Source organism: Artemia franciscana, chromosome 1 (genome assembly GCF_032884065.1).
Source record: "Artemia franciscana chromosome 1, ASM3288406v1, whole genome shotgun sequence".
NCBI lineage: Eukaryota > Metazoa > Arthropoda > Branchiopoda > Anostraca > Artemiidae > Artemia > Artemia franciscana.
In genome coordinates, this window is record NC_088863.1 from 33539849 (window position 1) to 33553180 (window position 13332).

A 13332-nucleotide genomic window follows, 5' to 3' on the forward strand; every position below is an offset into this window, starting at 1 on the left:
AAGCTGACGAAATATTAAAATACTTCTGTTTATTAACCTTTTATACTGCCTTAAGCATTCAAAGAAATCGATCACCACTTGCTCTTTCGCAGTTCCTATAGTCACCGTAATTTATGGTTATAATTAAACTAAGAAAATAATTCACAATGAACTCGGCTTTCTTTTTTCTTGTTACTAAATTGGTTTTTATATAGATGGAAGGACTACGAAGATGCCAGAGAAGCTCTTCAGAAATGGCTCCGCAATACTGAGAAACAAATACCAAGTCAGTTGGAATTGCGATCAACGTTAGATGAGAAACGAAGTCAATTACAAACCTATCGTCTTCTCCTCCATGACGTGGTCACCCATAAACAAGTTTTACTAGATTGTCGAGATAAAGCTGAAAATCTACCTGACGCTACGGAAAATGGAAAAAAAGAGGTTGATAATTTCTTACATGAAACCAGTAAAAAACATCAAGAGCTGCTATTGAAAATCCAGGTAGAAATTCATTTTCTTTCTATATTTTTGTGCAAAACTGAAAAAAAAGAAAAAATAAAGAAAAAAAGAAGCTCATTGTTATGGGACGGATGTTGATGGAGGACTATGTTTTCTTTTCTGAGAATGGGTAGTTTACAAAGTGCAACTAATTTTATTTTTCCCATTGCATTGACTCATATTTCAGTTTCCTTTTTGTTTTTAAGTCAAATAATAATTAATTAAAAGTGAGCTTCGATACTCGTCTGTCTTAATTCTTTCTCGAAGACGTAAAGAACTAATGCTACTACCAAAGCCCTTCACATCGCTAAGTGGCCTAAGGCCAACAATGTCACACAAGAGTATTTCCATGCCACTCTTTACAGTGCTCCTCTCTTTATTTCCACCCATAAAAAAAGCTCCGATTCCATTTAAATCGTGTCTTATGGTCTCTGCTAAACCTGCTTTTGCTTGGTCCTAAATGGATTGACAAGGCACAATCATGTATAATCTTTCGTCTTCAAAACTTGGCCTAACCGTCTTAGCCTTTCTCTTATCGCATCCCTAAACAAAAGTGTCAAACCTAATAAATCTATGAACTTATTGTTAATATGACAATGGATTATATAGATTCCTTCACATTTCAAACAATTGCGCCTTCTTCAGCATTTACAACTGTCAAAATTATAGAATCATATCTAATCACAGTCATTACCGTAGCTTTTATTATCCCAATCTTGGTTCTAATATGTATCTCCCTACTCTTCCAAGCTTTTTTACGCACAAAAAAAAGAAGAAGAAGAGGCTTCACTTAAGTTTTCTATCTTCTGGAGCAACATTTAGTTTGGAGGTTACATTAAGGTGAATTACATTAAGGAGGTTACTGAAGTCGTTGGATTTTTCCCCTGTATCGAAAATCCTATTCAAAATTATGAGTATCTTATATGGAATCTAACCTCACATCCCCGGGTTTGAAGAAACCAAAAAAAAATATGAAAATGTACAAGCGAAACATAACAGTTATAACAAGGTTGGTCAATAAACTAAACTAAAAAGAGCCTGAATGTATCAGTTCCCTACCTGGAAACTCTTGTTTAGGGAGGAGAAAATAATCGTGTCTCATAACCCTGGGAAATGGGTTTCTGAAACTCTTACCAAGTCTATTTCAAAATATCTAGATTCGTTAGTCAAAATGTCAATACGGCAGTTTCTTTCTAAGTCAGAATTTATAATTTTCATGTTGTTAAAATTTTGAAAAGCGCTAAGACCTCGATTAAAGCGTACTGTCCCAACAGTATAGGCCAGGGACCAATACATCGGACTTCGGTAATCTTTCAACTATTGGTGGCTTCTCGAGCAAAACTCCATTTACGCCATGCCAATGGATTTTCCCGGGCTAAATATTTTTTTTTGTGATTTGCCAATTATTTTTTGTTTAGAGTTGTCACTGAACATATTTGTCTGTGAAATAGAAGGTGAAATTTAAAAAAATGTTTTTAATTCACTTATTTTTCTTTTTTTTTACTTTTACTTTCCATTGAAGCAATTTAACCATTAGAGCAAGGCTAAGCCTTATATACCTGAATTTTTTTTAGGAGTATGTTGAAAAGTACGAGGGCATTGTAAGTGATCATCAGCAGTACATGAAGGCAGTACTAGAAGAAACAGAATGGCTTGAAGCCACTCATCATGCTATTGATCTATGGGGTGATAGCTATATGGAGCGAATCTCCTTACATGCCAATCTAGATAGACTTAAGGTATTTTATAGCCCTTAGACACAAGGTATTTATATATATATATATATATATATATATATATATATATATATATATATATATATATATATATATATATATATATATATATATATATATATATATATATATATATATATATATATATATAGGTAATACAAGATAGGTAGCATATGAAGCTAATACAGGCAGTGCTTAAACTAAGCTAAAAAATAACCTGAATGTTTCGGCAGCTCTGTTCGGAAACCTTATCAATAAAAAAAAAGAGTATAAACAGCTAAGTCATGAAATATTGTCTTAGGGAGCATAGTAGTACTGTCTAAGTAAAGAGCAATGTGTTTTCCTTAGAATTATTTATTCTTCTATTTTTCCTCAAGCCACTTTGCATCGAAAAAGTGGTCCTAGAAAGTTTTCAGTACTCTTTTTTTAAGATTCAAAAGTCATTAGAATGCGGTCAGCCCCCTTCCTTCTTATTTTGTGACCTGCAAAGACTTCCGGTCAAAATTTTGATTTTTTTGTTTAAAATGTTGAAATATTCAACAAATATGTCTTGGTGATAACTTGACCTCCCGCAGCCCCTGGAGGTAAGATGTTTATATTTTGCAATTTGCCGATTTTTCACAAGTGGGTAAAACAATATAAAGGAAGGGGGATATTTTTTTTTTTTTTATCTCGAGCGTCTGATTAGCTAGAAACTTTCAGAGATCGTTCCAAGGGCTAAGCAAATCATAAATTTCATAGGGATTGGGCGGTAGAGGTGACGGATCTTTTGCTTGGCAAAAATTCCCAGGGCTTTCTGATTATATTCTGGAAACGACAAACGTGCCTCAGTAAATCGAAAGGTATTATGAGTATTTGGATTTTGAAATTATTTACAGTATATTATGGCTAAAAGCACTGAGTTTAAACTTTGATAATTTATTAGAGGGGGAAAGGAGCGGTTGAGTTGACTCTAAATCTGGGGGAGAGACAAAGGTAAATCCAAAGACGTTATAATTACTGGGGTCATTGAAATAGCCTGTTTGATATATCTTTGAAACAGCTTTGGGGATAAAGTATAAACTTTCAAGCACTTCTAGGGGAAGGAAGGTGAGAGGGTGGAATAAATAAAGAAAAATATAGTTTTAGGTGGAGGGAGAAGGGACTGAACAATTTTGTAGTCAATCTAGACGAAAGTATTGATTTCTCGTATTATACTACAGCTCAAATGGGACGTAAAATGCATAGCTAAGGAGCGACATAAATCAAGACACTTATGCGCTGACAGGTTGTCAAAATTTTATATTAGCCATATCTGAAAGTAATATAACAATATTTCAATGAATTTTGAGAATCTTGTTGAAACGGGCTTGGGGGAAAGTGTAAAGGCTCTATGTTGGTCCAGGTTATTAAAACACCATATCGCAAAGAATGGAAATGGACAATTGAAATGAAATGGAAAGAATTTTGTTTTACAGATGTTCTTGACGTTCTAACGAAATGAAATGATCTCTTCATGTAAATATTTTACAATTACCTAGGCTAGTACAAATATTTGTAATTAAAACAAGAGCAGGTTGAATGGATTTTGATAGAAATAAGCCAAAAAACATAAACTAATGTTCTTTTTGTTTTTCACTTTGATGGAAGAACCTTAGCTTTTCAAATTAGCATTAACATTTTAAAGTTCAGTTGGTCATGTTGACCTTTTTTTGGGAAAATTCAGACCTTTGTGTGTTTACTTCCTGAATTTTCGTTTGCTTGTTTTAATACTATTATAATGGCTATGAAAAGACGAGCATCACCTTTACTTAAATGTATTATCTCTATGGTCTGCTTAAATGTCCAATTTTCGATAATTTTAGATTACGAGGTAGATGCGGAGATGGGATATTAATTTGCAACTCTTGCAGTAGAATACTATATCTACCTGGTACTTCCTTTTTTTTTAGACCCTACAATTGAGTCTTCCTGAAGAAGAACCAAAATTAGAAACAATAAAGACACTAGGTGAAAAAGTAATACCTATGACAAATGAAGCTGGACAAATGAATGTTAGAGCACAAATAGATACTTCCGTGCAAGAGTGGCAAGGAGTTCAAAGCGCTATTCAGTAAGTTTTTCTTGTGTTTTTTTTTAAATTGGAAAATGCAATCCTAAATTAAACTTAGTCATAAAAAATAATAGTTTATTATTCCTCTAAGTTTAACAACTATTTTTTAAGAGTGACCATCTTCTGCACGTGATAATGTTTATTATTATAAGATTTTCGTTTCAGATCAGCCATAGACGGACTTGAACAAAAACTCCAACAATGGACTGAGTATGAATCCCTTAGAGACCAATATCAATTATGGCTTAGAGAAACCGACAATAAGTTGCATGCTGTTGATCTTAAGCCAACCCTTGAGCAAAAAGAAGGTCAGTTGGAAATATTGAAACAACTTCAAGGAGAAATACGTGCAAAAGAGATTGAAATGGACACCATCACTGAAAAGGCACAACAGCTTTATAGAGCCTCACAGCTTCGTCCGACTATTGTAACAGAGCTCGCGGCCAAATACCATCAGCTGATGAATAGAGTTAAGGTAAGAATTCAGTGCTAGCATATTTTACCAAAATATGAAACGATCGTTTAGAAAACAAGTATTTAAAAATGCTGATTTCCACATTCTATATGAAACATCAATATATGTTTAAGCACAAACTGCTTATAATTATGTGGATCAGGTATTTAGGTTCTCATTGTTTAGAGAAAATGATTTTTAGTCAAAAAATTTCCAATTTTTTAATGTTCCAATAGGTTTTTGAAAATGTTTTCTAAAGTTTGTTGCTGGATCCTCAGACGATGCTTGAAAGAATGAATTTCAGAGTTCCATTTTTATAAAAATGATGTTTTAAAAATCAACAATTCTATAAGTTGCGACATTTTTGAAATAATAAAGAAAATTGGTAATGATGATAAGACCTGTTAGATCATATCTGTCTCTAGTTTATCTGCTAAAAGGTGTGTTAACTTTCTGGGAGATAACAGCTAGTTCCATAGTTGTGCCTTCATAATGCCTTCAGCTGACCCAGACTCTGCTATGACTAAGTTGTAGTTTTTAGATATCTTGTAATTTGTATAATTTGTAAGTAGGCTGAAAACATTCAGAAAAAAAACATAGTTAATAGTCACAGCTAAGACTTGGGCCCCTATGTTGTATCTGGCCTTGATGAAGAGGAAAAGCTATATTGTTGCCAATCACATTCATTATATATCACTTACAGATGGTAGAGAATAGTAGCCACGGCTTTAGTGGCTTCTTTATGGGATTTAACTTTTATTTGATATTATGAGGATCGTTTACTCCAAGAAGTGTGTGTCATATAAGCCCTTAGTTTTTCTCTATTTTTGGTTGAGACGTGTCGTCATATTCTTACTCGGTAGTTTAACGAATGGTTCCCAGTCACAAAAAACCGTTTATCGTTACCACATGGCCGATCAAACAAAATATATTGCGCAAAGGTTGTCCCCAAGCAGCAGCATCCAATGTATCCATTTTGTTTTGCGTAAATTAAATGGATTTGTTGAGTTGTTTATTTCCACAGCAAACAACTTTCTTAGGAGAGAACATTCAAGTTATACTTTCGAGACATATTTGCAAGAATTGCCTTAGAACTAAGACTTATGGAGCACATTTTTGACGATGTTTCACGTGGTCTTGGCATGTTTAAAATTATACAAAATAGCTACATAAATGTGTCATCCCTCGTACTTAAGTTTGACGTTTCCTTTCTTCTTCCTTGAAATGTGCCTTTTTACAGGATTACGTTTCAAAATGGCAAATACATGTCTCGAATCATCAGGACTTTTTTGCACGAGTTAATGAAGGACGGCGATGGCTCGCTGAGGTTTCTAACAAGCTAAAATATTGTTCGGATTTAAGTGCCTCATCTAAAGAAGATTTGGAGGCAAAACTTGCTACTGTCCAGGTAAGATTTTCTCGTTCTTTTTGTCCAGTAACATAATATTGTAACGCTTTGCTGCAAAAACGCTTCCAAAATGTGGGATTTGGTTTTATTTTTTTTAGAAGAAGGATCAGGGATGTGTTTTTCACTTGATCGTTTGTTTTTTGTTCGTTTTTTTTTCCCAGGGATGATTGCATTAGATTGATGGTACTTGAAAATCGAGAGAGGACTCAATCCAACGGATATTAGAAGTTCTAGTGCCTTTTTTAAGTGAAAAATGATTGTGCTACAAGAAAGTGGGGTTCTCTGTTAGTTTATGGCACCAAACTACGATTTTGCCTTAAAGAAGATCAAGTTGCTATAGACGGGTAATTTCAAGATAGCCAATCAATTCATAAGAATCAAAAATTAAAGAAAAAGCTTCTCAGTTGCAGAGAAACTTGTGCCGTACATTGGAACATTTGTTCCTGAAAAGTCAAGTAGTCCATACGAAATAAATGTTTGTTATGCAAATTTATCTTGAAGCTTGATTTAAATAATCAGATTCATTTGATTCTTCATGAAAATTATGTTTAGTGATGTATAGTTGCGTACCATCTATTAGAAAGGATGGGTGATAGGTCATTGTGCAGGTAGAAGTGGTGGTGGTTAAAGATGTCTACAAGAGTCCATTTCAATATAAATTGATATCTAATCCCTTTCGGTTCCCAGGAATGTTATTGCTCTATTGTTATTGCTACTATTGATCCTTGGGGGGGGGTAATAGTGCCCCTTCCATTGCGACTATCTTTTTCTGTATAGCATAAAATTTTTGATTCACTGCCTACCAAAACAGAGGTGGGAAAGACAAAACGAGGTATTTTGAGCCTTGCCGGGAAATTTCTTTTTCTGGGGGAACAGAAATTAATTTATTTTTTCGCCTGGCGGCGTTGGCAATTACGGCTAGGAGCTTTGTTTTCAGCGATTTTAAATGGTAACATTTCTCTTTTCATATTTATATACTATGTTTCAGTGTAACTGAACATATGTATACAACTTATATAAACTTACAAGATAGGTTTGAGATCTCTGTAAAGATCGCAAGGGCTTCAGTCACGCAGAAGATCAAACGTTAAGCGAAATTTCCACTCGTTTGAACAAAAGTAACCCTCTCACCCCAACCAAAATTCTGGAGCAAAAATATTATTAAGAACTTGTTCAACAAAACTTCTGTTCATCGAAAATAATGACAAAATATACAAAATTTGTCCAATTTTTAATTATTTTCCAAAATTTATTTCTTAAACAGAAAAATTGGATAAGCTTGACGCTAATAACCAATTTACAATTATTAATACAAACAATTTTACAGCAAGGAATTGAGGGCTTATGGGGCCGGTAGCCCATATCATATCTTGGATAGACCTGGGCTTGATTTGAAAAATAATAAGAAAAATAATAAAATTAATAAGTTCTTTCCTACTGTAATTAAAGAGTAATATTAAAACTTAATATGGAAATAAGTTATTCTGTGTATATATTAGGGGAGGGTGGGGGTTGCTCCAGGCCTTCCACGGGGTTCACGGGACCTAATAAATGGTTCATAATTCTGAAAGAAGGTTCATAAAGTTCATATTTTTCTTGTCATCAGCTGGAAAGCACTTTGCGACTGCTGTCGTTTTCCTTATAAAGGAGAAGCGAAACAAATGTGCAAGAGTTCTATTTTAAACGTTTCAAACTGTAACACTGCATGTTTTATGAATATATACATTTTTTTCTGTTCAAAAAGGCCTTTAACTGAATTCCTATAATGCTTTTATATCTTCTTCTACTGTCTTTTATTCAATGCTCTGAACTTCAGGAGTAGCGCCAGAACTGCTTACCTGACCGCTTGTCACCATATTGAAAAGAAATCACTATGTCAATGCGCCCTTCAGTATTTATGGTGCATGCGGCTCGATTCTTGAGACAGGAATAAGTGACTTCGTAAAAATCGTTGGATTTATGCCTTTCTGTGTGAATACTGAAACTGCCAGTGATGAATAGAACTTGCTCCAACTGGAACCAAGCTTCCCTAAGAACATAAATTCATCGACGATTGATGTTCTATGGAACTTGGTTTTTAGGCTGAAAAACCATCAAGGACAAACGAAATTTCCCCTTTGTGTTTGTCCTTTTATAGAAAATAAAAGCATTTAACTGAACTCATGAAACAAAAACAAAAAGAATATGCTCACCAGTGATGAAAATACCAACTACCACTTTTTGCGTCCACGGACAGTTTGTGGGTGCACATATCGTAAATTTAGGTTCATAATTGGTTCATAAAAAGGGGAATCGAAAGGTCATAAAGTTTAAATTTTCGTGATAAAAAATTCATAAAGTTCATATTTTTCACAAAAAATCTAGCGGGAGGCCTGGGGTTGTGCTCTCCTTAACCCCTTAGTCTCTACGCTAAACTTGACTCTTTGTCCCAAGCCTTTAAGAAACGACTACTGAAACACAAGGACCGTCGAATAGGAATAAAAAACTTTTTTAAAGCCAAAAAAAGACTTTAGCTGAAAGAGCGAGGGGTTTGAGAAGGTGCAACCCCCTTATATACATAATTTTCTTTTTCCTGTAAGTTTTAATTTTACTCCTCGTTTTCATGAGGAAAATATTATTTAGTTTTTTATTTCGTTTAAAACGAAAATGTGTCGTTAATAGTTTTATAAAATGCCAAATCCCAATTCACTATAAATTAATGCAAATAATAAAGGATATTAAAAATAAACAGAGAATCCAAATAATTTTAGCACACCTGAAACCCACCAAAAGGCTAGAGTATCATTTATGACTTTTTTTTTAACTTAATAGGTTGTTTAAACTGAAATTTTGTGATAAAATGCATTTCCGTGGACTGCAGGATTGGGATTTGGACTCTTTATTTCTAGCACAATCAAATCAATCTGTTTTTTTTTTTATCCTGTTTCTGGACCACTTTCTTTTTCTTTTGAGATTACGAAACCAAAGTGAACACACCCCACTAGCGTATAAAGAAGGCTGATGGAGAAAATAATATTTAATGTTAAATGTCTGCGGAATTTATGCACATTTACTAAATATTATCTTGAAATTTTTCAAGTCTTGCAGTAAATTTCATACTTTGAAAATTGTAATGCCCCATAAATCATCTAATCTAGTATGTTGATTTTCAGAATCTTCACAGTATTGTTTAGTTTTTTATTTGGCGTTGCTTATGTTATGTGCAGTATTCAAGATAGAACCTCATTCTTCTCTTAATTAAGGACTTATTGCTGTATAAAGAAGAGGGCTTTACAAAGGTTCAAACCACGGTCGAATTGGCTCAAAATATTCTCGCTAACACAGCTCCTGATGGACATGCTGATATCAATCGTCAACTAAATGAACTTCAGGAAGAATGGTCAGCACTTGCAACGCGTATGGTTGAGACAAAATCAAATCTAGATGAAACTATTAAGAAATGGGCTGGCTTCCTTGAACAAATTCATCATTTGAACATAACTGTTGATAGTTTAAGTAAAGATGTTTCTGCCTCGAACGAATTGCAGACTACTTACAATGAAAAACGAGCACAAGTCGAGAGGCTAAAGGTGAGTTACTCCTACTCTTTTTCTCTTTTTTTTTAAATCAACCATCCAACATTGTCAACTCTTTGGTCAAAAAAGACTGAATTAAGACACGTTTACTTCAAAAACTGTTTCATTCACCTTGAAAATTGGGGTCTTTATTTTTGGTATCAGATTGGCTCGAAACTTTCAGGAATCGCTTTCTGGGTTAAAAACATAAAATATTTTGCTGTAGAAGGGAAAGGGGGTCCCAAAATTGGCTAAAAACCAGTTTGTCACTGATCAGTTTAAAACTTACTGCAGTATGTCTTTTGATTAGGAGGATCCTATGTTCAAAAGCCCCCCCCCCCAAAAAAAAGTGGGGGCTATAAAGGACCAAAAACATTTTATTGGTCGGCAGGAAACTCATATGTCTCAAACTTTCCTTGGAGATAAGAGAATGTGAAAGGGATAAACATAGAAAAAATTACTAGCCCCCATTATTATTATTGACTCCAATTATTATACTAATAATAATAATATTTCCTTAGATAGGGACTTGGGAGAATATTCACTAAATGCTCTGTACACAATTTTGATTAAAAATGAACTCACAAAATATTATAAAAACCAATAGATATTAACACAAAACGTGTCACAAATAGACCTATGAGATCAGCAGCCAAAAAAGCAAGGCTGACATTAAAAATGTGTTTTTAAATCATTCTCTTTCATTTCGATGAATTGCCTCGTTTCATGACAATTTATTTATCAGTCCTGGTTGAACTTCGCCGAGGTAAGGACGCTGGGACTGTTTCGAAAAACTTTTCATTTTAGTTTTATTGATTTTATCCCGTTTTAAGTTGTTTCTTCTTATATATTTTTGTATTGCTGAGGACCTCCCTTGGACATAGGGCCGAAATATTCATTCTAATTTGTTTCCAACTGTCTTGAGAATATTTTTCTTCTTGTTTTTGGTGTTTGTGGTAGAGAGATTGAGAGATAGAGGAAGAGAGAGAGAGATACTTGATCGTATAAGTCACTCTGTCCTTATATCTTGTTATCCCCTCTGTACTACCACTAATACAAATTTAGATGCTGAATAGTATACCATACATAAAATTTAGAACGCCCCGCCTCTGATAATATTCCTGCGTTTTGTTGCTAGATAACATTTTATTTACTTAAAATAGAACGCCAAGACTTCTAAAGTAATCAAGGTACAAAAGTTTCCTTTTTGTCGTCTAATCTAAATTGGTTAACTTAGATGGTTTTGAATTGGCTCCTAGAGTTTTTTTGTTAGATAATTTGGTGCTATGTCAAATATACGTATTTTTTATGCGGGTTATATGGCCTGATAAAACAAAGACACCATTTGTGAATCATTTATTTCACTTTGCTTAATTAAAACATCAATTTATGTTAACATCATCATTAGGGTGTCCATATAAGTCGTGTGTCATGTATTGAATTGTGCAGTCCCCAAGCTTCACATAGGTGACAGAATTCGCAGTGGCTCCAGTTGGAACCAAATTTAAATGATGTCCGTTTCTGAATTCCTGGATGCCGATGTATTAATAGCTTCCGCGGAACGAAAAAGGTCCTCTCGAGTCAAAACTATTGGTCAACTTTAGGTTGTTTAAAAGTGTATTGAATTTTTAAGCTCTTTCCAGTAGAAGATTTTTGTTTTGTCAAAGAACCACCAAGCATTTCTCCGAAAACAAATAATTTTGTTTCCTTTAAAAAGAAATCTGAGATATTGGAAAAATGTTTTATATTGTTTAGAAAAAATGTAAAGGGAAACTGACAAGTTGATTGAATATGTATGAAAATTTTCTTTCCAAAAACTGTTTCTTTTTTCTCGGTTTCTTTGAAGCCAGGGGTGACTGAGAAACTTGGGAAGTGGTTCATTCGAATTGAAATTGAAAGCTCTAATATGATTTATAAGAATCGAAAATGATTCGGGGGCAACGAGCCTATCTCTGATGAACATACCTGCGAACCCGAATCTCCCTAAGCCCCATGATACTGGATCAAAATTTTGAGGTAGTGACATTGCTCAGAAACCTCGAACGATTTTAATAAGTACGAGTCCGGGGTCAACATCCACTCCACAACCGAAGAGTAAAAGGCTCTTAATTATGTAAATTACCCATTGTTCGCCAACTGGTTTCAATAGGAAAGTCAGCTATGTCTTTTTTGTCTGGCTTGTCCTATCAGCTAGAAGTTTTTTTGAATAGTTGGCTGGAAAAAAAATACGTTGAATTTTCTTAGTGTATACTCTAGAAACGATAGAGGTACCTGAGCAAATCAAAATACGCTATGTGCACCTGAGCTGTCAAAGTAGTTTTCTTTTTTTGCAGTCTATTTGCAACCGAGTTTTGCAATCGTTCGAGAATGGCTGAGGCGATCGAGTGGAAAATTTCATGGAATGTTTAGGGGTGTGGGGCAATTGAATTTTAATATTGACTTTGGAGAGGGTCCAGGGGTAAATCGGAATACGAAATCGGAAATAAATTGAAATTTTCAGGTACTGTGGAGGAAAGAAATGGGAGAGGATGGAGCAAGGGAACTTAATATTTGGTGTTAAGTGGGGAGGGGGGTGGGTTGCTGAACATATTTTCCTATGATCTATCAATTTTAACATTACTACCTCCTTTGGTGTCGATATAACATTAAACAGCAGTGTAAATCAAAAGAAATTACGTGTTGCCAATTTACTAAAATGGCGTATATTCAGAAATATCAGGATTAATTCACGATATCAAGTTCAAAGATTAAGGGGTTACTGAGGGGGAGGAAGTGTATATTGAATTCTCACCTGGAGGTAGAGGGTAAAGCTAAATCAAAAGCCAATATGTGCACGTAAGTTATAACATACCTTCCTGAGGTTGACACAGCTACGCATGCTCCTCCTCCGTTCCACTCTATTTAAAGCCTCCTTCTTAACACCCTCCCAAGAAGTCCGAATTTCCCTTAAATTCTTCCTTATGACCTCCTCCCACCACCTCCCAGGGCCTATCTGTATTCGTTTGGCCCTAAATCGATGTTCGGAAATGAAAATTTTTGGCAATCTGTCATCCTTTATCTGCAGAACGTGTACTAGCCATCTGAACCTTTCTTTCATCATAGCCCTAGAAAGCGGGATAGAACCTTATTTTTTGTGCAGCTTAGTGTTTGACATATGGTTACTCAGACGGGTACCCAAAATAGTCCGTAGACAATTCCTCTGGAAAATATCTAATGAAACCTTCTCCTTTTTTTGGAGCACCCTCTTCTCAGAAACCTACTTGACTAATAAAAAAAGGCACTATGTGCATGTTGGTTTTCAGTGAGACGTCTCAGCAATATCTCAACAAAGACTGAGGGTATTAAGTTGAAACTTCAACGGCTACTACTATTAATGCTTCTGTTCTGACTATTGAACTAAATCTAAAGGGTGTAAGTGCATCCAGGTTGTCAAAATACCATAGATACAAAATCTTAACAACAGAATAAGGCTCTAAGTTTTATTTTTTAAGGAAATGTTAGGTGTGAAACTAAATTAAAATATACTAGTTGTATCCAGATTTTCAAAAGGACGCATATCATTAAAAGTTTTTGAAGAATTTTGTCTAATGTATAAATAGTAAGCCCAA

General features: G+C 34.5%; 1 protein-coding gene across 1 annotated transcript in view; it reads left to right on the top strand.

Annotated features, from left to right (window-relative positions):
• LOC136028707 (muscle-specific protein 300 kDa-like) overlaps positions 1 to 13332 on the top strand; it is a gene marked incomplete in the record, with an annotated part of 463479 nt that overhangs the window by 193737 nt on the left and 256410 nt on the right. Inside the window, 6 exon segments of the mRNA XM_065706609.1 lie at positions 195 to 483; positions 2055 to 2219; positions 4148 to 4308; positions 4474 to 4783; positions 6003 to 6170; positions 9413 to 9739. Of these exon segments, the coding sequence (XP_065562681.1) occupies positions 195 to 483; positions 2055 to 2219; positions 4148 to 4308; positions 4474 to 4783; positions 6003 to 6170; positions 9413 to 9739 (1420 nt within the window).